This window comes from Tympanuchus pallidicinctus, unplaced genomic scaffold, assembly GCF_026119805.1.
Source record: "Tympanuchus pallidicinctus isolate F22 unplaced genomic scaffold, pur_lepc_1.0 scaffold3, whole genome shotgun sequence".
NCBI classification, from domain to species: Eukaryota; Metazoa; Chordata; class Aves; order Galliformes; family Phasianidae; genus Tympanuchus; species Tympanuchus pallidicinctus.
In genome coordinates, this window is record NW_026294747.1 from 104,731,712 (window position 1) to 104,756,802 (window position 25,091).

Here is a 25,091-nt window from a genome sequence, read left to right on the forward strand (position 1 = left end):
TTATCCCACTGGCAGCTAAAGACTGCAAACCCACATTAGCTTACAGTACCTCAAAGCATGAACACAGCAATAGTTAATTACTTGAATTAAATTGCACGTTAGAGTTCAACATTTATAAGCAAGTATTCAGTAAAATGCAAACTATGTTTATAGTTAAAATGGATGCATCTTTTCAGCACCAGATGAGTTACCCTGAAATTTGCCACCCAAAAATACTCCCTCACACACACATAAGCTACTAGTATGAAGAGATCATGTGTGGATCATGGTTCCAACACTCACGTCCACACACAAACCTTCTGTACTTGAGGTATGGTAAAAATCAACACTCAAATTTAGAAAACTACTGACGATTCCCTGAGTAAGCATGCAGAAAATGAAACAGATTTGTTCACAAATGCAATTAAGTTTTAGCACTATACACAAAAACAGAGCTAAACATAGAAGTAGTAACACAATTTTCTAGTCAAGATCATCTTTTCCATCAACTCTTCTTCTCAAAAGACATTTTCTACAGCTTCCCTAAATGCAACTGCATTAGACTAAAGTACAGACAAAAGTAAGACCACAACTTTAAATTCACTCACTTCCTGTACTTCTAATATATGTCATTATTTGTGCTTTAAGTGACTTGATTCTTGCAAGATTGAAACAATGAAGAGCAAACTATAGCCCATTTTGGCTTAAACTGGACAGTTTAAGTCCTCAAGTCCTTGTGTCATTGAGTTTTTCCTTCCCATTCACCAAGAGCAGAAAACCATATTTTATTCAAAACAGTAGATTTCTGTAAGAAATGAATTCTGTAATTGGATGCTAGATTAAAAAGGGACTTCTAGTTCCACAATAATTCAAAAAAAAAAAAAAAAACCTCAAATTTTATAACGTTCATTTTGTAATCAATAGAAAATAATTGAACTACAAGTATTCACCAATTTGACCTTGGTTTCTAACTTTGTCAACAGTACTTTTATGTAACATGTACGTGAATACTGCACAGCATGTCCATTGTATTGATGACAAAACAAAGCATTGAAGCTATCCAAATTACAAAAGACAAAGGCAGGCATCAAGAAAGAGACAGATGGCTATTACAAAATTATTTTGTGTTGTTTGGACCATTAGCATGACAAAATTGAATTACATAACCAGTACATATGCTTCAGTACCAAACTGTAATCATGATCGACTACCACACTAATACTCAAATGAGAATAAAAGGGAAATCAGATGTCCTATCAAAGCAGATAACAACTGGGATGATCACTGACACCTAGATGAACTATTATGTCCATTTTTCATCCATACCAACTACAGTTTCAAATTGCCTGTAGTCCATAGGGAACCCACTGTTTACATTTGGTTTTCATTGCAACCATACAAACTAGAAAGGTTTGTTTAAATTAAAGCTTTGATTTTGTACCACAGTTTTGTGGCCACAGAAATGTAGAATGCATTGGATATGGTCAAACGGCAGGACCTGACTGCACTGGGATTCCAGATTCTCATTCACCATTGTAAAAGCAGTTCCATTTTTATTCAGATGAAAATGTGAGCTCAAATCCCTTCTGTTCTGTGATACATGCAAGTCATCTGTTAGACAAGACCCACATCAGCCTTTTTTTTTTTTAATTACATAAACTGCAGAGTTCTTGTTCTTTGTTCTCTTCCTGATCTACCTGCATAAGACATGTTCTTTCCAAACACTCTAGGTCTAACAGTCAAGAAGACAAAGATGCTTGTTTTCTCAAAGACCATGCAAAATAAAACTCAACGTGATAATGTGTTAGAACTATGTCAACACCCAGTGATTCCTACTCAGTGAATAAGAAACTCACCTACTACCATGAGCGTGAACTCAAATCCTCTCTTCACGGACTTCCGGTAAACTTGATTTGGAAGATTTGCAAACCCCACATATCCTTCAAGGTTCTTCTGTTGCTAAGACAAGAGACATTCACAAGTTTAAGAAGTTTCCAACTACTTAGTGGGATTGTATTTTCTTAGAACCCAAAGAGGCAATGCCTGTCTACCTCTCAACATCCTGACCTGTATGCAAAGACACTGCAGTGCACTGCAGCAATACCCAGCCTTGCACAGAAAGCAAGCTGTGTTAACACTGTGACTGTGCAAGCACAACAGTGTGCAAGTACAAACATTAAAAACTTTGTTCCAAAACTCATTTAAAACACAGGCAAGTTGTAGGAGCATATTCTTGTGAGTCTTGGTGGTACTGCCCTAATATTTCTGGACTAATTTGATGCACTCCCGTTCTGCATCACACATCCCTTTGTGGTCAATCTGTGCCCAGTGTTTGCAAATGCAGCACACATTACAACAACCCTTCACAGATGTAAAACTTCAGTTGCCCTTTACTGTGAAAAACTCATAATATTGCCCTACTACGAAAAGAGATGAGAATTTTGGATGCTAGCCATTATTCTTTCTCACCACAAAAATGAAAATGTTGGAGGTATTTAAAATGCTGCTCCCTCGCTGCCCTTCAGCCATGTTACTTTCAAACCATTCTTCTAGCAGAATCCTAGAAATGTGTTTGATGATGAAACTGGTCTGCTGAGGATCTTCTTATGAGATACAACAGTTTAGCTCTCTTTTACAGAAAAGGCAAAAACACTTTTGGCACTTTTTCTACTGAAAGCAACACCAGATACTGTTTTATATGGAACAGTGGCTTTAAAACAGTACATTATGTCCAACCAAAGATGACAGAACGTGACTTGATGTTGCCTCAGTTTCACAGTTTAAGAGTTACATGCACCCAGAGTCGAAGCACTGTGTGCCAGTTTGAATTCCCCTCTCCAAGACAAACTTCAGTAGGACAGAGATTCTATGAAAACCCACACACAAATCTGTTCTACTACAGGCACTACTGCCTTAGACCTTGCCTGTATGGGAAGGAGTCTGGTTGATTTAAATTCTACATTAAATTCTACAAACAATTTGTGTTTATTTGGATGCTTTTTCTAAATACTGAAATAAACAGGAAAAAAACCAACATGTTCACAGCAGGAAGTCCTACACTTCAAAAGGAAATGTTTTTTAATTAAAGCAAGCATTCCTTGCAGGTATAGAAAAATGCTATCCTTTTTCAATGCACACAATGCCCTAAGAATTAGCTTATTTGCAATCCCAAGGCACTAGTCAATTAATTAATTTTACCTAAATTGTCAGTTTAAACTGACATAACTGCTATCTCCACTCAGCAGAGAAATCACTACTCCCAATGAATGCCACATCACTGTAACACAAACTCAGTGATGGCACCAGTGTAAATAAATCCAAAGAGGCTGAATTTAGCAGAACTGCTTAGGAAAGAAAGATTTAATCCTAATACTAAATGCTTATCAGTTCTCATTTAGTGATAATACAACGCATTAATTGCCTTCCCATTTTTAAAAAGGCAGCATCTTTTAATTAATTCATACAGAATAGGAGAGGAATATTTAATGACAGCCTGCTAAAGCTGGGTATTGTAGCTTCAAGTTCAAACACACACAGAAACAGATGTTTGTACTCCAAATGTGTGATTTTCGCCTTTTGTCATCAAGAAATTCTAAGAAATTCTATTCTGCTTTTTGTTTCATTTCAGTCTCAAGGCTCATTTGAAAAGTTTTAGAAGATTTGAGTTCTTTACTTTTTTTTTTTTAATTAATTCAAAGACTGTTTGACTTTCCTAATCACCACAACACGTGAGAAATATAATCAGCTACACTCCAACAAGCTAAACAGGAGCCAATGCTTCAGAGACAGTAACTCTCACTGAGTTGGATGTTCTTTAAGTTATGAAAAAGTTCCTCAACAGGGCAGGTCCTTAACAACTATTAAATATATGTAATTGCTATTTATCCCACAGACACAAAATGCCTAATCATATACAGACACTCCTTACAGTTCTGCTTGTCAATTTGCACATACGTTTTAATGTAAGCCATTCTTACCAGAAACTATTCTTAAGCAAAAGAAATAACTTTTGCATTGATTACATTATTCTTATTTCCTTTCCTTCTCCTTTACAAAGAGTTGCACAATTGGAATGGTATTACTGCTAAGAACTTTAAGAAATCTGAAAATGAAATGCCAAACAAGACTAGACAGCAACTTTCAGCTTGTTTGCTCTGTTAAGCTGATGTATAATGTTTACATTCACAATCTGTTTTAATTCAAACAAAATAGAGATGTCACTAAACAAAACGATGTATGAAGTGTCAAATCTGAATGCCATGTTTGACTCAAGGACCTATATTCCATCAACAGGAAGGAGCCTTTGTAAAAACCAAAATCAGTTGTCAAATTCCAGTTTCTGGAAAGCCAACATCAACTAAAATTGGCACTTTCACTGTACTGACTTGGAAAAGATCTGATTTGTTCATACACCTTCTACTTCTAAAAACAGCAAAAAATAGGAGGAATCAAGTTTCTTAAGCTCCTCCAACAACTTTTAAAATAAATTATTACTTTTACTGTTGTTGTTGAAGCATTACATTCCACAGCATGGATCATCGTGCAGGGCAAGACTTCGTGTCTCCAACACTTACCAGAGGGTCTCCTTAGCTTTCACCCCTTCCTGACTTTCACCCAGCTCAGTTCAATTCACTTACTAAAGCCATTTACTGTGTTTCACAGAAGTTGTAATACGTCTTTACCAAAGTAATACTTACAGCTACTTTGTGAACAACGCATTTCCATCATTTCCAGTGTTGAAGACATTGATAGAACACATCCAACAGTATGATCGGTGGAAGAATGAATTTGAGCCATTGCAGCAAGGAGCCCATGCAGGTACAGCAGCAATCCAGGAAGAGGAGCAGGTAGTGTGAAGAGAGAAAGAAAAAGAAAAAGTTACTTACATTTGATCAACAAAGTTCCTCACTACTCTTTCAATCTCGTATGCTTAGTGCACAGTGCTTCATAAAACAGTGATTTGGTCTGTTTTAAAGAGATGGCTTCATCTCACAGCAGTGAGCTAAACAACCTTCACACCATTTTCCAATACAAGCAGTTATTCAATAGTCCTCTTTATTCTAGTTGTGCAATGTGCTTTCAATTATCAGATGCTATGTGAACCCACAACAGACTCAAGGGCATTTGTTTTCTTCAGAGGTGCACACCACAACACATAACCCCACTTCACCATGCTATCACATATTATTTTTTAAGAGTGGAAAAGGTGCAAAGATCAAAGCTATCGTCACCATAAATATCTCTGAGGGTTTTGTATTTCTGTAAAATTTCCACATTTACTGAAGAGCATCAATTCACTTCTGAGTATTAATGCAAACTGTGACATTGGTTGAACAGACAGAAAATAAAGAACAAAATTAGGGTGCAGAAGTTAAGTGTTTGCTCAGCATCATTTAACTGTGGGTGACAAGAGATCCACACTAGCTCTCCAACACAGCACTTAGAGTAACTATAACAACCATAAAAACCGTAACATAAATTCTCTTCACATGTCTGGGTTTTGGGTTGTATTTTTTCCCCCACTACGCATCTTCCGGTGCTTGACAGCTCCGTGATAATGATACAAAAGAGAAGAACAAAAAATATCTTGTTATCATGTTTTAAGATTGCAATCACTGACGCTTCCAAGCCCTAACACTCCATTGTTAACTATTTTCATACTCTCAGAGGCTCTGAGCCTATTTCTAGAAGATGGACACCATCATGGATATCAGCTCAGAGCAGCGCTGAGGTTCCCTGTCTCTTCTGCTATCTAGCAGGATGCGTGCCTTTGGCTTCTGCATTCCCCTCAGCCTATCAGCACCCATAGCCACAAGATCTTCCTCTGATTGACTCCATATTGTTAAATGGAGGACTTTCCCATTTTGAAATTACCTCCTGTTAGTTAGCTGGCACTCCTGCATCAGAAAACAGTCTTAATAACCCAACATACTTTAAGGAGAAGCAGCAGGTTCATGTTTCTGATTACCTCTGCAGCTCTTCTGCAACATTCCTTAACCTGTAATCTCCTAGAAAGACCAAGTGAGATCAATGTGCTATCCAAGGAAAAGTCACACATCTACACGGCCTCACCACGTGCCATCTCCCATCCTCAGCTTCTTTACTTCCTCCCAACATGTCATTTGCTCTTTTGACCTCAGAGGACAGAGCTGATGCCTGTGGGGAATTGAACCACAGCCCCAAGCCTTTGCTCCTGGGCTGCAGCAGCTGCTCACAGCTCACTTCTGATCACACAGCACAACAGCAGTTCCACCTATCTATCACTTTCCATTCCCCTACACTGCATTTAACGACCACTTTTTAATCAAGTGACCGTTAGTATTCTTATGCAAGTCCTCACTGTTGTTCATCATCCCTGTCCTAACGGAGCACAAATGAAAGCAAGTCATATGAGAAATTATACTATTGGCCTTAGCTGACTTTTGATGCATCCACTTAGTGCACTCAATGTTATTTTAATAGAGGTTTGCCCCAAGCAAAATGTCAAAGCCCACATAAACCAGCAGCTGAGCGGGAGCTTTCAGATCCATCATCTGAAGCAGAGGATTAACAGCCAACAGCAAGCTGCTCTAACTGTGCAGCTGATGAGAAGGAAGCAGTACCTTAGGAAGCTTTTTACAAACAACAATTAAAAAGTCCTAATCTTTCTGTCATCTGCCAAGCCTGTCTATTGTCTCTGTTGTTGCCCTCTCTCTGCAATTTACATCTCTATTTTGTGCTGATCATATCCAAGAAAAACAATTAAAAAAAAAAAAAAAAAAGACAATCTTCAGAAATACAATCTGGGCCAAAAGATGGCTGGCATAAGGTCCACTACTTGATGAAGCACTGCACCCTCTTATCAAGGAGAGATGCAAGCCCAAGGTGAGCTAAAGCCACTTCTGCCTCTGCTGTGTGCAGCCTGGGAGCGTAGCTCAGCCTGCCTGCATGGCAAGCACAGCTGCTGGGCACTACCAGTAACCAGCAGCCTGGCACAGGATGTTATGAAAAATCTCAAGGATTTATGACCTAACCCGTCCTATGGCAAGTATTAATGAAGACAATTGGATAAAACAGGAAAGCAGTTTGACAGTGTCGGAAATCCTGATCTTTCCAATCAGTTTTTTTCCATCAAAATGGGGCTTTGGAGCTTCCCACTCAAAGTTATTCTAAAAATAAGAAATGCAACTCGTCCTTCCCTGCTCTCCTTCTAGGACCTGCCATTTAAAAGTAACTTAGCAGCATCCCAGAAAACCTGAGAAATCCAACCACGCTGAGAGGAACATCAGCACGGTTACTCACTGCACGAGGCATGGGCCAGCAATGGCACTTACCAATGATGCAAACAGAAAGCAACATTTTTAACTCAATTTGCACATTTGGAGTGGGGGACACATTTCCAACATCTTTTCTAAATCGTGTATTTGCTGTGCAGTCAGTTTGCTCTTAAGAGGTACCTCGACATGGGCCAAGTTTCCCTTCTGCTTTGGAAGCTTCCATATCTTCTCACCTGCTCTGGTGGAACACTGCTTTCAATGAAGTTAAAGTAATCTCTCAAGAACTTCCAACTTACATTCTGCATGCTCTCCAGCCACACACATTTCTATTCATCTCTTATCACTGTGATATTTTTTTTTATATTTTTTCATGTATTTCAATAATTATACAGATTTCTAGTTTTATACAGAAAGACCATTCTACAAAGCACATTAGGGACTTCCCCTATTTCCTGTAATATACTCAACATGGAAACTTTACAAAAGTAAATAAAATCATCCTTTGCAACACTGCTAGTTGCTTAAAGTCTCCACATCAGTTCCTCAAAGTCTTGAAGCCTATGGGGAGGCCTAGGAGTTGCTTTACATCAAGATCCCTAAAAGCTTGCCACAGGTTGATAAAGCCTACATTTCTTCCAGCCTTCACAAAACATACAGCCAATACATACCCCTACCTTACCTTGCCTTGCCACATCCTGGAGGCCAACACTAAGAGCTGCTCTTGGAACAAAAGCTGTGTAGCACTACTTAGGGCAGTGATGCTGCTAGGTGCCTACAGCACTTGTTCTTTTCTGTGTTTGTTTGTTTGCTGTTTGTTTGTTTCTTTTACACAATAGAGAGTACCTTCACTTTGCTTTTACAAACTAAGATAAACTCTCCCTACTTTTAAAACAAATGCTGAATCTAAAAAGGGAAAAGGAGGGGGAAGAAGGAAACTCATCAGCTACAACTGTAAACCTAAACTTAAGCTGACTATCTACAAACTTCTTTTTCCTTTCACTACTGGAAATAAACACCTGCTGAATCAGTAACACCTGCCATAATCTGCACAGCAGAAATCTAGTGCAGATGGACACGCAATTGGGTCCTCTAGTCCCTCAAGTAGGCATCACCTGCAGATAGAAGACACCTTATTTAGTAAGAGTACTTGGCTTGCAAGTGTGAACTTGTGGTCTTGCCTGTATTAGAAGGAATTAAAACTCCTCAAGAAGGACGCAGAAGAGAAACTCCTTTCAATGGGTGAGTGCTATTAAGAAGCCAGGATCTCTTCAGTCTCTAAGAGCAAGCTGATTAAGTCAATAATCAATAACTTCAACCACTGACCAGTGACTGCAGCTGCAATTCAAACTGTTCCTCAAAACCTCATGGGGCGCAGTCAGAGCCAGCACCAGTGAAGCTAGCTGGCTGTAGGCTCTCTCTTTTCCTGTGCTATCATTGCAATCACCTGCTTTATTAACAGCATTAAACACACGCGAGTCCTAAGAGTAAAAGGATTCTGCAATGCAAAACATCACAAGAGTAGACAGCACAACCCATCCATTGAGCTTCAGGCAACGTGGAAAGGTGGAAAACCTCAAAGAAAAGCAAAATGGATCTAACAAGGACACTAAGAAAGCTTAATTCATCTCATTAAATGTATGTGTGTGTGTATAGTTATAATTGAACAAAAAATAAAGCCAGCCATCAGGCAGACAACTATAGGATGCAACAGAGAAGGCAAGGAAACTTGCACAGAGGAGCCAAGGAGCCAGAGGAGCTGGCATCAGAACAGCTGCACACTGAACACCCTCCACACAGCATGGGGGTTATCTACCACCACATATTTCTGACCTTCTCCTCCTCAGTTTTGCTGTCACTTAATGTTTATTCTTTCCCAGGGCTTGAAGATCAAAGACGCAAAGGTAGAATGCTCAGTAAAATGCTATGAATGATTCTTCTATATAAAACCTCCCTGAAAAAAAAAAAAAGAAACTAAATAAAGAGAATGATCTGCGTTTGGTTTCATAAATGTCACTTTGTCTCTTAAGTTCCCCAAAGAGATGTAAAACAAAAAAAAGCATCAAACAGACAAACAAGGTGGTGGGAACTTCCTGGCAGTTTTACCTCATGCTGCTCTTATCTCTCATCTCCTGTGAAGCCAATCTGAGAAGAGCCATCTTCAAGGAAACAAACCAGTCACTGCAGTTACTGCCTCACTTGGGAGACCACTGTAGGAGTCTCACTTTGCTATGGAAACTTTGGAGAAGGAGCAACAAGGCACAGTAACAGCTACGAAATACATGGAATCGTTCTGCTGCAATGTATCAAGTTTGTTCCTTTGCTATATACTCCCAGTCTGAAGTCTCTGTTGAACATGCTAGCAAACCTGAAGGAACTGAGAACATTACATGTTCTGCCAGGATCCGCACAGAGCAGTCAGTGACACAAGGACTCAGGTGATGCTAGATCACAGTTCATAGACTTTACTCTATAAAAGCAAACACTGATTGCCTCATTCTCCTACCCCAAATCTCAGGGCAAAGCAGTGCCAACAGCCAGAGCACGTTACATCTACCCCAACACAGAAAGGGAATTCCTGCAACCGGACTGACAGCATTACAACAAAGGTGCTTAGAAAAAGATACTTGCAAACACACACTTTGTGCCCACCTCTTTTCTATGCCTCCAATTCACAGCCGAGACCATTTGGCTCATGGGGAAGCTGCAAGGTTGACAAGGCAAGGAATAGCAGCCCCCTGCACTACATGTGCAACAATACCAGCCTGTCTACTTGAATTCCTTGAGCGTGCAGCTGCAGGAGAGCTGCTGAGTTAGCTCACTGCTGCAGCAATACTCCAGTACCTTCACACACCACAGTGCCCCCAAAACCCCAAGAGAAATCACAGCGTGTCACCTCTGGTGTTTCTGTTAACACCAGGAATTCTCATTTAAAGTAACTAAGAGGAAGGGCTTTTACCATACATTTCTACATGGTGGATGCAACTTGTTCCCATATGGAAGCCATCTGTTCTTCTGAATATTCTTTTATTTTCCCCTGCGCTGATTTCTATACTGAATGCCTGTGGGCTTCACCACGACAGACACTTGGAGTTGAAGCTTTCTGAAACATGTCCTTGTCACTCATCTTTCAGGCTTTATTCCTTTTTTTGTGCTGCAGCAATACAGCACTCCAGACCAGTGAGAACTGAGCGTTCTGAAAGCAACGGACCCTTTTGTCTCAGACAAGTGATTTCTTTGGAAAAATTAACATGAGAGGGTATCTCACCATTAACAAGATGCTAACTCAGGAAGCACTTAAATCACTAGTATTTAGAGGGGTTTATTTTTTAAACCATTTCTACACTGCCTAAGGAGTTCTGTATTTATAATGGAGACCTAAGAGATCAAAACAAGAATTGGGTGCTATTTTAAAGATGGCAATTCAGAGATAGGGTCCATGTGCTAAGCTCAGATGTTACAAGATTTGAGACATGGGAGGCTGTCAGCACTGTTCTGAACCATCTATTTTTTAAGCTGCAGAGATACCACAGGAAGATAGCCTCCATTGCTAATGACTGTGTAAGACTGTCCTCAACATCTCACACTACTGCAACCCTCAGGGGAGCAATCTGACACAAAGAGTGGCCCACACTGATAACATTACATCTCATCATTCTCAGATTATTACAGTATATATTAATTGGTATATTACAGATGAATGGTAATTATAAGTAAGCAGCTAGAAACTCAAAGTTTTGCTTTCACTCATTCCACGTCAAGGAACATATTTTCAACTCAGCTCTCACCGTGTGCATTTCTCAAACCATCTGATGGCTCCTGGGCCACCAGCAGCCTGCTTCTTTCAGGTACAAAGCTGAAGACTGCACAGATTAAAGCCACAGCTCTGTTCTGGGAATCAACACCACCAAATCTGCTGGTTTCTCAACTTCCCAACTGCCTGAACTCGTGGCATTAGTAACAAAGCTGGCTGTGAAGACTGCGCATTACACAGCCCAATACCTACACCAACAGACAGCTGTGCTGCACCATTAGCAATGCCCAGTGTTAGAGTGGGAATTCCACACTATGGCCAAGATCCACCACTAGGAACACGATTCAAGAGAACAAGAAACCCAGGATCATTTTTACCACCCGCAGAGAAAGAGAATTGAACGTATTGGAAGAGTCACCTTGAGCAAAGGCTCTTTCAAAGTCTTCTCCAAAAATCAATTCCTGCATCCATCTGGACGATCAGTTTCCCTTCCCTGCACTACCAAGCCTTAACACTCACACAGCATTAATTTGATACACATAAAGTACAGATACAATCTTGAATTTGATACTCATAAAGTACCAATACAATCTTGAATTTACTTACTGCAACTGCTCAAGGATCCACAATACAACAACTCTTGAGAACCTTTTATGGATGCCCTGTTAAACACCTACAGGGAACAAACATCAACCAGCTTGATAACAAAACTTAAAACTGCTTGTAAGGAACAACTGTTTATAGGATGGAGGCTCAACATCTCCACCTTCTCCCCCCTTCAAGGATCTATTCTGTTTTGTACTTGTAGCATTTTAAGACATTCTTCCTTCAACTGATTTAAAAGCAGCATCCCCTATGATGTCCTTATCCTCACAACATATAAAGAAGGACCAGACAACCACATCCTCTAGCTTTGGCCCTCGTCTCTTAAAGCACTGCCTGCCCTTACTTACAAACTGCAGGGTCCTTCTGCTGCTCTTGCAGGTTTGCAGACGTCCACAGAATTGCAAATCAGAGCACCAAAGTCAATACTTGGCAGAGCTGAACAGTAGAGATGACCGTGAGCTTCAGTAAATAGTGCTGCAGCAGCGTGAAAGCTACTCCTTCCTGAAAGTTCTCATTGGAATACGTGCTAAAAGAATTAAAAAAGAAGGCAACAGAATGTCTCCCCTTTGCCTGCGACCAAGAGATTACTCTGACCTTAATTTCACACCATCTGGCAATGCCTTCCAACAGGAAGTTAATTTAATCTTGAACCTCTTGGTTTATTAGTACACCTTTACTAACTGCAATTAGGAAGCTTTTTGTTCTTCCAGAGGCAGGGAAAGAAATAAGGAAATAAAAAGATGGTTTTCTTGGACTCACCATACTTCAGAAATTCTCACTGCCCCAAACTTGAAACCACTCAATTACACTTAAGCCAGCAATCCAGAAGTCAAATTCTGAGTCATAAACTCCAAGTTTTGCATTCTTGTTTGGAAAAAAAAAAAAAAACAACCAACAAAAAACTACAGGGAACATTGGCAAGATCGTACAATGAGAAAAATCTTCTGCCAGAAAGCTTCCAGAAAAATCACATTTCTCCAGCAGCAGCTGCTAATACCTCCAACCACTGCTTCTGACAACACGACTATTAACGCCAGTTCCTTACTTTAGTTCAGATATCAGAGCAGTAGAACCTGGTCAGGACTGCAAGGCCCACTGCACTGCAATATTCTCTGCACTCACCATCAGTCAGGGCCTCTGCTTCGCACATCGCTCAAGACAGCCCTAACGCTAGTGATACACCATGATACTGCCATCACTTCTGCACCCCTACAATACCAAAGTTTCAGGGAGCTCAACTGATAGGAAACAAAAAACACCAAACAGGCAATTCCTATAAGCCTGACTCCATGAATGGTTACGAGGCACTGCTGCACGGGCAGGGAAAACAGCCCAATTGCTTCCCTTCAAACCACTGCCAAGAGATTTGATTAGCAACTGTACCACCAGGGTGAGCTTAGGCTTCCCTCCTGTGAGCCTGGTAATTATTCAGCTAGGGAACAAAGCCAGATCAGCTCAGATATCTAACCAAAAACTACCCCACACTACGGTAAGGTTAACTGCCACTTGCAACTGCAAGCTCATCCAGTCATACCAATTACACGAGCAGCAGAGGTAACACGAAGTACAAGAGACAAATACACAATCAGGAAAGTTTTTTTCAGTTGCAGTCCAGTTACACAAGTGTAAGGTGTGGAATCTCATGATGAAAGCATTTAAGAAAGGGAACTAAAGGGAAAGACCACCAGCAACGTAAAAGAGAACAAGGCCTGTAAAGAGAACAAGTATCTAGCTTGCACTTCTCTCTTTCTAGTCATTGCTCCTATCACACTTTGCCCCAGAGCACCCCCAAAACAGTCAAAAGCTCAGTCAGTCTCATCCAATAGGACGTGATTCTACACAGTGTCATTCCTTGGTCTTTTTTTGTGGTCAAATGAGAGAAGCCAGATTTACCTTTTTGTTTCTTCAGATCTCTTATCTTTCATGATTATAACACAACTTTTCTATTTAGAAAACTCTTCCAAAAATGTTGACACTAAAATATGCTCCATCTTAACATTGATCCTCCTAAAGCTATAGGGGTCAAAGGAAAGAGAAATCTCCTTATGTTTTAAACTTTCCTCCCCCCTGCCTTTAAGTCCAAGCTTCTTTGCTACTCAGATGAAGAAACAAGAACACACAGCATATCAGTTTGAAACAGAGAGAAAGCGACTAAGATCCTACATCTTGAGGAGTGATTGCCACCACTGGGTAAGAACTGATTTTTTATGTCTCCTATGCTACTGAGAACTAACCAAATCACCATTCAGTTATACTCAGAAGCTAATAAGCTTATGCAACAGCCTCACTGTTATCGTTCTGCAACTTTGCTTCCAAAATAATTTGCAATTGCATTTTTAACAGCTTTTTTTTTTATATATTTTTAAATCATTTTTACCATTTTAATTTATGGAAATGTGGCCTAAAAATGGCCGTACAGAAAGCAGTTTGTAAATAAGATAGAGCCACTAAGGCACAATTCCTGAAGGCCAGTGATGCAATGCCCTGCCATGTGAGGTCGGGTGGGCACACAGCCTGGGATGTCAGGAAGGCATGCTGCTCATGCACAAAAAGCAGAACAAGTGAGTGGCTTCTGTGGGAAGGAAATCCAGGATGCATATCAGAACAAGGGCCAGCCAGGCACAAGCTTTATCTACCTCTAGCACAGACTCCGCCAGCGGACAGTGCACACATACTGTCTTTTATGACGCTTATGGGTCTGGTGGTTACAATTCCATTGTTAACACAAGGAATGTCAAAATGTTACAGCATATAGCATCTTAACAGCCACATTCAGTCAAGGCAGCGAATCTCTGGTTTTGCAGAGCAGCTGACAGGATTCTTCACTACTAAGAAAGCCAGAAGAGCTGCTTGATGACGTTAGGGAACTATCACGATGCCACGGTTAAACTCAGGGGCAAGAAAGAAGTCTAATTTGACTCACCACTGATACATGCAGAACTGCCCCTGACAAGGTGAGCAGGAAGGTATTGGTTTCTGTGAGCCGAGTTTCCAGCTCTTGCTGTTGAGAAACCTCCCCATTCCTCCTGTGTCACCATCCCCACCTCTGCAATACATCTTGTAAACATCAGCTCAAGGCTTGCATCCCTCTGTAAGGACAGCTTGTGTCCGCCTAGAGATTAACACTACCCTGAATTTGAATTACTAACTTAAATGAGACTTAACTAAACTACTTAAATGGTGACCAAATGCCATTCTAATTACAGTGAACACATTTGCAATTAACTGCTTCATTTCAGGAGCAAGAAAACCAACCCAGAGCAAACAGAACATCACTCATACATACCCACTCCTGGTCTAGACAGGTTAAGTGAACAGTCTGGCAACATGTTAATGCTGAAGATGAACCTCACAACACTGCTCTGAAAAGAAGCCTCTCTCCTACGCCCTCTCCAAGGTACATTTTTCATCGCTGACTGTGCTTAAAATGTGGTTTGGATCTTTAGCTGTTTTGTTTTATAACTATCTGTTGTCTTAATGCACGCATTAAGGTGGCACTGAAAACAAGAACAACAAAGCACTGAGGAACTTTCTGAAAACTAAATAGTTTAAGGAGTACAAGCAACGTGGCCCACTGATAGAGAGCAACGAAGATACCTACCAGTTAAGGAAAAAAGGAAAGAGAACTGCTGTCTGTGTTTAGACAATGAAAAACAAAACAAAGCAAAATCTATTGTGCTTTTGCTACCAAGAATTCTAAATCTGGTCCTTTATCTCTGCTTAAGACAAACAACGATCCCTTACCCATACACACAGACAATTGTTTGTCATATTGAGTATACATCCACAGCTCCATTTGAGCTGTGACAAGTCTCTTGTCCTTGTGGGTCAACCGAAGGAAATGCTCCGAGTTATTATCAACACACACACTGCTACTGCTTCAGTACATCTCCTTCAATTTCACTACGACTAACGGAGTGAGCCTTTCTCCACAGCAGCAATCAGTGAGGAGCAGGGGATGTTCCTGCATTTCAATTCCAATTTCTACACAGACCATGTAGTTATCAACCCTTAGAGCAATGTCTTTGAAAACTGCCCTCTTAAGGAGATGTTCTAGTTATTGGTCCCTGCTATTCACACGTCAGCTACAAGGAAAAATATCTGCCATCTGACACCAGAAGGAAAATTATATTTCTGTGTTCACCAGACAGAGCTGCTGGTAATCTCACAGAACACGGCAAGCACTGCAAACTAAGCCACCATCAAATGGAAGATGTCTGATGCTACACAGAACTGCTTTTTCTCAAGTTTGGCAACCTTTCAGCCGGTAAGGTGGTGTTATTTTGACTGAAAGTCAGAAATTAAGTACTTGAAGGGAACTGATCAGCAGGAAGCAGAGTGACTTTTTACACTGCCTGATAGGGACAGGACAAGGGGGAATGGATTTAAACTATAAGAGGAGAGACTTAGGCTAGATGTTAGGAAAAACATTTCACTTGGGAGGGTGGTGAGGCGCTGGCACAGAGAAGCTGTGGATGTCTCATCTCTGGAGGTGTAGAAGGCCAGCTTGGATGGGGCCCCGGGCAGCCTGATCTAGTGGGTACTAATTCTGCCCACTGCAGAGGGGTTGGAAACAAATGATCCCTCCAAAGAAAGCCATTCTATGAATCTACGATAACACTGAAAAGATGCTGCTACCAAAAAAAAAAAAAAGAAAAAAAAAAAAGAAAGAACCCACACCAAACCTGCATGAGAAGGCATGGTCTGCCTTACAGGTAAGATCTGAAGCTATGACCCATTCACTCTCCGGGAAGCTGAGGCTGCACACACTCAACCTGATTTTCTTTTGGTCTCAATATTAATATCGATGGTATTTCTGCACGTGGAAACATGTGCAAGCCAGCATTGAGCAAAGAGGGATCCCTTTGACCGTCCAAGCAGACTCTCCTGACAACCTCCTGCTACCAGCGTTTCGTCAGCAGGAGGTGGCAGAAGATTCTTGAACGCCGCCGTGCCACAGAATCACATCTGTACCCAACCGGTCCTTCGGAAGCCGAGAGCACCGTGTCGAAACGAGCAGGGCCGCCTTCCCCAGGCCGCCCGCTCCCACCGCCACGGAGCGGGGCGGCGTTACGGGGGAGACCCGGCGGGCTCCGGAGGCCTCGCTCAGCCCGAACCCCAGCGGGAGGGCGGCCGCACGGAGCCGAGAGGCAGCGGGAGCCGGGCAGCGCGAGGGGAAGCGGCGGGCAGCGGGCTCGTCCCGCGCATCCGTCCGCATGCGGCTCTTCCTCTTCTTCTCCTTCCTCCTCCTCGCGGCGAGGCGGTATCGGTCCCACCCGCTCCTCTCCTGCATATTTCAGCGCTGCTTTAATTCCTGCAGCGAATTCCTCCCTCCCAAATTTGGGCGCAAAAGGAGAAAAGGGGAGGAGGGACGCGGGGAGGGTGGGTAGAGAGGAGGGAAAAAAAAAAAAAAGAGAGAAAAAAAAAAAACAAAAAGAAAAAAGAAAAAAGCGAGATAGAAAAGAGAGAGCAGCAGCTCTCCGGCATTTTCGCTTTCGCGCAGCCCCATTAATACATTATACAATTTCGGCCGGGCAGGAAGTGAGCGCGTGGAGGAGGGGAGCGCGGGCGGCGGCGCGGGGCCGAAGCCAGTTCCGAGGCGGCGGCGGAGGGCGGGGGGCGCCGGGCCGGGGGCCCCGCGGTGGGGCCGCTCCGCACCGCTCCGCTCCGCACCGCTCCGCTCCGCTGCCTCGCGCTGTCACGGCCCGCGCCTCGGCCCCGGGCTGGAGACTCACCCATGGCGCCGGCGGTGCGCTGCAGGCGCTGGGCTGCGGCTCGCTGCCCTCCCTCCGCCGCGGCGGCGCGGACCGAGCTGCCCCCTCCTCCTCCTCCTCTTCCTTCTCCTCCTACTCCTCCGCCGCTACCGCCGCCGCGGCGCGCCTCTGCCCCGCCGCCTCTCCAACGCCCTCTGCGCCGATCCCGCCGAGGGGCCGCGGCTCTTCCACACGGCGCCTACGCGCGCAGGCGGCCGGACGCGCTTAACGGCTCGGCTCCGCGCTCCCGGCGCCGCCTCCTTCGTCCCTCGCCGCCGCCTCGCACGCCCGCTCACACGGCCCCTGCCCGCCTCTCCCGACGCGCAGCGCTGGCGGCTTCCGGCTCGGCCCCTCGGCTCGGCGCGGGACTTCGCAGGGCACTCGCTGCCGCTCCCCACGTCTCTTCCCTCGCCCCCGCCTCTCGCGGCGCGAGGCTCGGCTGCTATTTCCTCCCCGCCCGCCCCCTCTTCGCCGCGTCCCGTGTCAGAGAAATAAAGGTCCGCTCGGCGGCCATTTTGGAAGCGGGCACGCGCCGGAAAGCCAAAGCCGCATCGGCGGGCCGCGGGATTTGCCCGCAACAAAGATGGGTGGCGGCTTCGACGGGTCGGGCGGGACGGCTCCGGCTCCCCTCCTTTTTCTGGAACGCCGTCACCCCAAGCGCGGATTGCAGAGCCCGCCGGGCGCTGAGGAGAGGCGGGCGGAAGAGCGGTACCCGGAGCTGCTCCTCGGGCACGTCCGTCTCCCCGCCGCACCGTCGCGAGGAATCCTGCCGACACCGGCCGAGGAGAGGGCTGGAAGCGGGCTCTCCCCTCCTCGCAGTAAAGCCCGCAGTCCCGTTGACGGCTCGCAACTCGCGGCGCTGCCGCCTCCCTCCCCTCGCACGGGCGGGCACGGCCGCTTCCCGCCGCGGGAAGAAGGGCGGGTGGCCTCGAGAGGCGGCCGCGCTGCACTTCAGACCGGGGCTCCTGGTCGCCACCGAGGGTTCCGCCTTCCCGGTGTAAAAAAGGGGATTTTTGTGAGGCAAGCGTGAGCTCTGGTCGCCGAAACTGAAGTGAAAGAGCTGCTAAATCATCTCTTCCGCCGCCGAGACCCGTCAATAGGTCCAAAGTCTGCCCTTCTGGCCAACGGCGGGGGGATGCAGTGAAAAGTTATTAAAACGTACCGCTGGAAGATGCCACATAAAGCCCTTCCACGAGTGTTCCTACACCCTGTAAATCACACTGCTACCACAGCGCTCGGCTTAGTGTAGCCCTGGCACTCCAAATTGGTGCCTCTAAGTCCTGCCTCCACCCCTGAGGAGCTCAGCGGTGGTGCTGGAAAAGGGGCACGGCAAAATAAGCAAAAAAGAATTACTTCTGCCCTTCCCATTCAACTGCAGACCTCGCTGTTGTGTTGTACTTTCATACCTGGGGCATCTCTTTGGAGCCGTTTAAGCTCCTGGATGCTTTACGCCCTCACTGAGATGCTGGATACCTGTATTTATGATGTGTGATCTGAAACCTTACACCCCTTTTGTGTTTGGGATTTCTGAGCGTGGTCTCAAGGTTCCTTGGCTTTTCTTTCTCACAAGACATTGCATTTCTCAAGTAAAGTACTCAGCAAAAAGGGAAACGTGCTGAATTTGTTGTGTCTGTGATATATTTCATTTCTACTATTTTTAAGGGTACATTTTAAGAGGACGATGGGGTACTGGAAGGATGAAAGCAGGAAGTTCCATTGCAATAGCTGAAGTGGGCATGTTGTTAAAGCAGTGATTGAGTAGGTAGAGTCGCAGCAAGGCAGAAAAGAACAGCTATGAAGGGGCTAAGACAGTCCTTGGTTCTTTCTGATTCCCATCCAGTTCTTTCTCATCTGTGTCTTACATGTGATATACAAATACTTTTTACAACAACACTGAAAACTGATCTTTTTCTTTCTTTTTTTTCTTTTTTTTTTTTATATTCATAAAGGTATGCAGGCCAGCACGATGCGGTTCAGTGCTCTTTAAGAACTGGAAGTGTTACAATATTCTGTGGTACTTAGATGCCCAAGGGAAAGAGATTTTTATTATCATTGGTCACAGGACTGCCAAATGTTATCTCATAAATCTGTGTCTTTCACAATGCATGAGGTAAGAAATAACCCTTTTTTCATTCTGGTTGGTTTAGGTGGTAATGTCCATGGCCATGAGATACGGCTATGTTGCTTTCGTGGTGATTTGAATACCAAAAAAGAGACACTTTACACCACAGAGGTTGTTCATTGAATGTCTACTATGGTCCCCACAACTCTCCCGTAAAAATACATTGTGGGAAAACAATCAGATGAGTAAGACTTGCTTTCTTTCTTGTAGTAAAGGCTCCAGATTGCCCGAAAAAAAATTGTCTTGGTCTTCAGATATGATGAGAAAATGGCCAAATTATGTAGCTGTTAAGGATAGCTTTGAAAAGGGAACTATAGCTTTTAAGGAGTTTTCTTTTAAGTATTATAATAAGTATTATGGACTGATCACTGAAGAAAAAAAAAGCAGCACAAAACAGTGAGCTTGCACTTTTGGAATCTATTCCAAAACTGGCACAGACTTAATGAGGAAGCAAGATGCACGCCAGTGGGTTTTATGTGAGGTTAATGTCCCTTTTTTCTGTGTTGTGAATAGCAGGGGGGTTCTCTTCTCATAAGGTAATTTACAGGGTTCAGGAGATTCTACAAAATTGTGTATATTTTGAGAATAAAGCAAATGCAAATGGATCCCCGAGGCTTACATGATATCACATTCTGTGTAAAATACAGCAAATTGCACCTTTCACATCTCCATAGTGATCTGCTATTCTTCTTCAAGAAGAGGAGACTTCACTGCATCATCAGCAAACTTCAAGACTCTTTAGATTCTACAGGAATTGATACTTTTGAAAGAAAGTAAGGTACGATTTTTGGCTTCCTTTTGTGAAATCACCAAAACACTTTGCAAAGTTCAACACAGAGTGCTATCTGCCACAGCGCAGAACCTGTTTGTGTCCTCGTCCTCAGACACAGATACAAAACCCACTCACCTCATTTAAAAAATGTCCTAACTGGTGTTGCCGCCAGGTTGGTTCCCAGCCAGCCTAGCCAGTTTTCATGCTTTCCTGCCAATAAGACATATGAGGACTGTTTTGTTTTATTAATGTGAGCAGGTGTGACTCGCTAGGTGAATTCGCTCCAGCACGGGTCACGTTGAAAACTGTGGTGCATGTGCCCTGTTGACTTTCTCCTGCATGGAAACTCCAGTGCCTCCTGGGTTTGTAGGGTACACAGTGCATTTCCAGACTGAATCACACCTCTCAGTCAGCGCCACAGCCTATGCACCACCCTTCTGAGCTCCTGTGCTAATGTAACCAAGCATACCAAGCAGTCGTTTGCCAAAATGAACCTGTTTCATTATACGTCCTGGTCCTAAACTCTGTTCCCATAAGCAATCGACGTTGTGCAAGTAGTGATACTGCTGGGGATGCTTAGCAGCAAATAATGAGCACAGTCTTCTTCAAACCCATCCTTAAATCTCAGCTTTGCAGTAATGCCTTTCAAAATCTTGAACGCTCTTTGATCACTGCTTGTCACACTGACCAGTAACGTCTCCTGGCCTTGTATTCTTGTTCCCTCTTTGACATCTGTTGCCCTTTACATTTGATGATTTCTGTATAAATACTGCCATTCTGCTTTGTTCCCTAGCACAAGAAACAGCCCAATACAATGGTAGTACAAATACTAACAATAGCGTGAGGCATCTGGTGTCACGTCTGATTGGGCCCCGATGTTTTGTCCATCAGCCTCTTCCTATTTTGAGACATGCAAACTCAGTAGGACCACTTGTCCAGAATCAGGCCTGTATTTGTGTAGCTGTTCTGTATTCAGAGAAGGCTCTCATGAAACAGAAAGTCCTTGCAAACTCTCAAGCAGCACAATAATCAACTATCCCTACTATTGCTGTCATTGCCATTATGGCTGTTTTCTTTGACCTGTAACATCTGCTACCTATAACATTATTCAGGAACATGCAAATGAAGCAAATTAAAGTGTATCCCTTTTGATCCCTTTCTGAAGAGTCACCGTTTTTTGACTAAAAAAATGCTCTGCAGCAGTAAGAAAAGGTTGTGTTCATCAGCAAATGCTCATACAATGCTGTAGAAGTTACAAACATAGGTTTCTATTAAGCAGTTGCTATGACAAACAAACAAACAAACGGCATCTCTTGTTTTGTAGTATGTTTACTGTATTGTCCTGGTATACATCCATTACTTCAATTATCTAAAGAAAGAGGCTTTGATAGATTTCCACGCAATGATGTGATCCTTGTGAGAGGCACACACATGCACTTATTGTTGAAGGTAGAAAATGGTTGCTTTGTGCAGTTATGGTTGTGTAGCTGGGAATATAGATCAGTAGAAGCAGAAAGGGAGCCTAATCATGTATTCATAATGGTTACTTTGTTAAGTGAGTTGACATCCAACCTTGGTGGAAGTTTGTCCAGTGCTCTGCAGCATTTTGACTGGTGAACGACTCACAAGTCGTTCCACAAGCTGTTGCCACAGCTCAGGCAATACAGATTTCCAGTAATGTTAAACTATGTGAAAAATGCACCATACATTGTTTGAATGATATTTGGAGAAAGCAAATCAGTGAACTGACAGATGGTGAGATATATTTCTTACTTCAGAGAGTCGGAGCCTGGAGCAAATGCCTCTCTCCCCATCCACCCTTCCACAAGCAGGCAGGAGTGACTGCTCAGGAGGACCAGAAGCAACATCTGCAGTGCGTTCTGGTGGTTCCAGCTCTCTGTTTGTTTATTTGTTAATAAGTAAGCCCCACTGAGGTTGGGTAGGTCTTGGTAAATCCTTAAGAGACTTTCTGTATGGCCAGATGTGTAATCATTAATAGCGCCACAGCCAGACCTATAATCTGTTGTGCCTGAGCAGAGTCTTGAGGGCATGAAGGGTCTGTGCACACTGACAGCTCCACACGAGCAGGGCCTATAGAAGGATCACCTTCCTGCCCATTTACATTAGCAAGCACTTCCTACTGTAGTGTGAGGCACTGCTGTCATTCCTTGTGTCTCGTACTAGGGAGGAAGCACTTGGACACTTAATGCAATGTGGCATTTCATTATATTTTTCTGATTCAAGGAAAGGAACTATGCTTTCTAGAATTAAAATGATTTTTTGAGCTTAGAATGGATTTCCTCTGCAAGGATGGATTTTTTTCCATTCTAGAAGTAAAACAGTGTAAAATAAAAGCAGATGAATTCTCTATATACAGTAGTAAGCTTTTTACATTATTCTCTTTACTACCATCTGAATGTTGTTTCTGCAAAAAGTAAAGACTGGTTCTGATAAGAAAGTAGTACTGTGTACTTTGTGCTGCTGCTGTGCTTTGTATTTGCCAGCTGTACTCTTGATTAAAGGACATCTACTTCCCTCTAGGAATACTGAATCAGGATTTGTCCTTGCGAACAGCAGAGCAACAAGTTAGACTCGAGGTAATGGTATGCCAACTGAAGGACTGAGGTGCAGCTCACATCTGAGTTGAAGAACCAAAGCAGTGTGGTACCATTTGCTGGCATTTTAATCACTTTGCCGATTTGTTCCTTCTCATGTACCTGGGAAAGTGAGGCTCTGGCTTCTGACGTGATTACTGGGCTCCACAAGCTCCAATATGGGGTCCTCTCTAGATCTGCACTTGTTCTTCTCACCTACACGTGCCTTCCCTCCCAGTTCCACCCTCTGGGGCTGCACCTGGCACTCGAATGAACCGAATAAGCAACGTGAATTGCTTATCACAACCATTGGGAGTGCAGCACTCCGCAGAGGGCAGGACTTGAACCTCCACACCTGTGTGATTTACCACAGTTACACAAGGAACTCGCTCCACGTAGTCAGGCCATCCTTCGTGTTTGCTGAACACCTGCCTTGTACAAACAAAAGTGTTGATGCCTTGACATCCAAACATCTAGCCTGCACTCCCCAAAAGTCACTTTTCAGATATTCAGTTGCACTTGACAATTTCAGCCACTCAATGAACTTTTAATCTTTAGGTTCCAACCTAAAAACAGGTCTTGAAGCCTTCGGGCTAGAATCAGTGAATGCAGTCTGTACAGTTCACTGCTTGGCTTTGTCTCCTGCCGTTGCCAGAGGATGGCTTATTTGTACCTGTCTTTGGAGCTTTGCTGATAGTTTATCTACCAGCATTCTAAGCTGGACACACCTATGTATGTAGCTTCAGTTTATCCAGTATAGCTGCTCACTTCTCCCTTTCTGTAAAGAGTGATGGGAAACACTTAGCAACAAGTTAAAAGTAAAAACTATTTTTCAAAGCCATGTTAAGAATTGCTGCTTTTACACATGGGACTGACATGTCCCATCAGTCTGCTGGGACTGATGGCAGTAGAAACTTTGTAGTTGGTTTTCAGGATTGCAGAATATTTACATCCTGCAGTCAAATCTGTTATCAGAGAACATCTTTCAAAACTGTTTTCTAAGGAAACAGCCGACAGCTAAAATACGAATGTAAAGTGTGTAATTATTCAAAACATTACAGGTCAATCACTTCAATTATGAGCACATAATGCAGAAAAATTAAAAACTGAAATTTAAATCAAAGAAAACACTAAAACTTAATTCAGATTACTTTTGCATATTTATGAACTGAGTTGCATCATGCCAAACTTCTCTTTGACATAAGGAGAATGGCGCTCAGTGATTCTGCTCTGATGACAAAGCAATACTTGAAACAGAAAATAGTTCTTAAAGAATCAGTTATTTGGACGTTTGGGATTCATAATGGAAGATAATGGTCTTTTTGATGATGAATCCACTACATAAGCCAAGAATATTTCAAGAGCTTATTTCAGAGTAGATCCATTAGCATAACCTAGGACATATCCTTGGTATTCCAGGCAAGAAAAGGTATTGTATTGTTGTAATAACAAAGTTAGAGTGTCAGAGAGCTTTGGAAGTGATCCCGTGCTTTATGCAGGCAGGCTTCAGACTTGGTTTCTTCAGTGTATATTTTATAAAGTAAAAGGCATCATCTGGCTTTGCGTAGAAAAAATAGGGTTGGGGTTATTAGCATCACATCACAGATATGTTTTAAGCAGCAGATATTTTCTTCCACTTCTGGATCACGGGGTCATTAAAGGCCTTTCTCAGACTATTTGGCAGCATGGTCTCTTTCTACCCCGAATGCTCCTAAGCTCCTTGCTATCAGTTCTTCTTTTCTTTCCTTTTTATTCCCCAGACTGTCTAATGCAGTGCCCAGTGATCTGTCAAAGCTGTGGCTGAGTGTATATGAAGCACGCACTGTGATGAACTGATCGCCTTTTTTGATAGTTAGTTTTGTGCTCTACTGGGTGCGTGGCAACACCTCTGTTCTGCAGTATGCTAAACAAAGCTGCTCTTCTTTACCAACCTGGAATTCCTAGCTGCATTAACCCATGCTTTGTGTGCATTAGCGTTAGTATACTGAGGATGCCCATGCTCATGTTCGGATATTACTTGTTTTCATCCAAGACACTGCAATAGAAATCATCTCTTGGATGTCACACTTCCTTACAGACTCATGGCAGCGTCTTCTTTATTTCCTTGAAATACCTAGTTGAGAAATTGAATGTTACTGCAAGTGGGTTCCGTTGTGTAGGCAGCAAATATTCTCCACATTACCCTTCTTTGACTACTTTCACTGCAGAAAGAATTGCAATATTGTTCTACTTGCAGTGTGTGCAGCTCAGGTAGTTAG

General features: G+C 43.1%; 2 protein-coding genes across 4 annotated transcripts in view; one reads left to right on the forward strand and one right to left on the reverse strand.

Annotated features, from left to right (window-relative positions):
* The window catches only part of SEPTIN7 (septin 7), a 72,013-nt gene extending 55,705 nt beyond the window's left edge, over window positions 1-16,308 (reverse strand). For 2 of the 3 annotated variants that reach the window (XM_052692352.1, XM_052692351.1), the window contains exons 1-2: window positions 16,273-16,308; window positions 1,836-1,938 (exon numbers count right to left, since the gene is read on the reverse strand). In XM_052692352.1, coding sequence (XP_052548312.1) covers window positions 1,836-1,938; window positions 16,273-16,293 — 124 coding nt within the window. In that variant the 5' untranslated portion in view covers window positions 16,294-16,308. Of the gene's footprint in view, window positions 1-1,835; window positions 1,939-4,676; window positions 4,778-16,272 lie in introns of those variants that run through there. The other variant, XM_052692353.1, reaches the window with a different exon arrangement.
* On the forward strand, window positions 1,832-20,210 carry LOC128085245 (serine/arginine repetitive matrix protein 1-like). Its single transcript, XM_052692355.1, has 2 exons — window positions 1,832-1,934; window positions 17,322-20,210. The coding sequence occupies exon 2, from the start codon at window positions 17,330-17,332 to the stop codon at window positions 18,344-18,346; it is 1,017 nt and encodes a 338-aa protein (XP_052548315.1). The 5' UTR covers window positions 1,832-1,934; window positions 17,322-17,329; the 3' UTR covers window positions 18,347-20,210.
* Window positions 20,211-25,091: the final 4,881 nt, after the last annotated feature.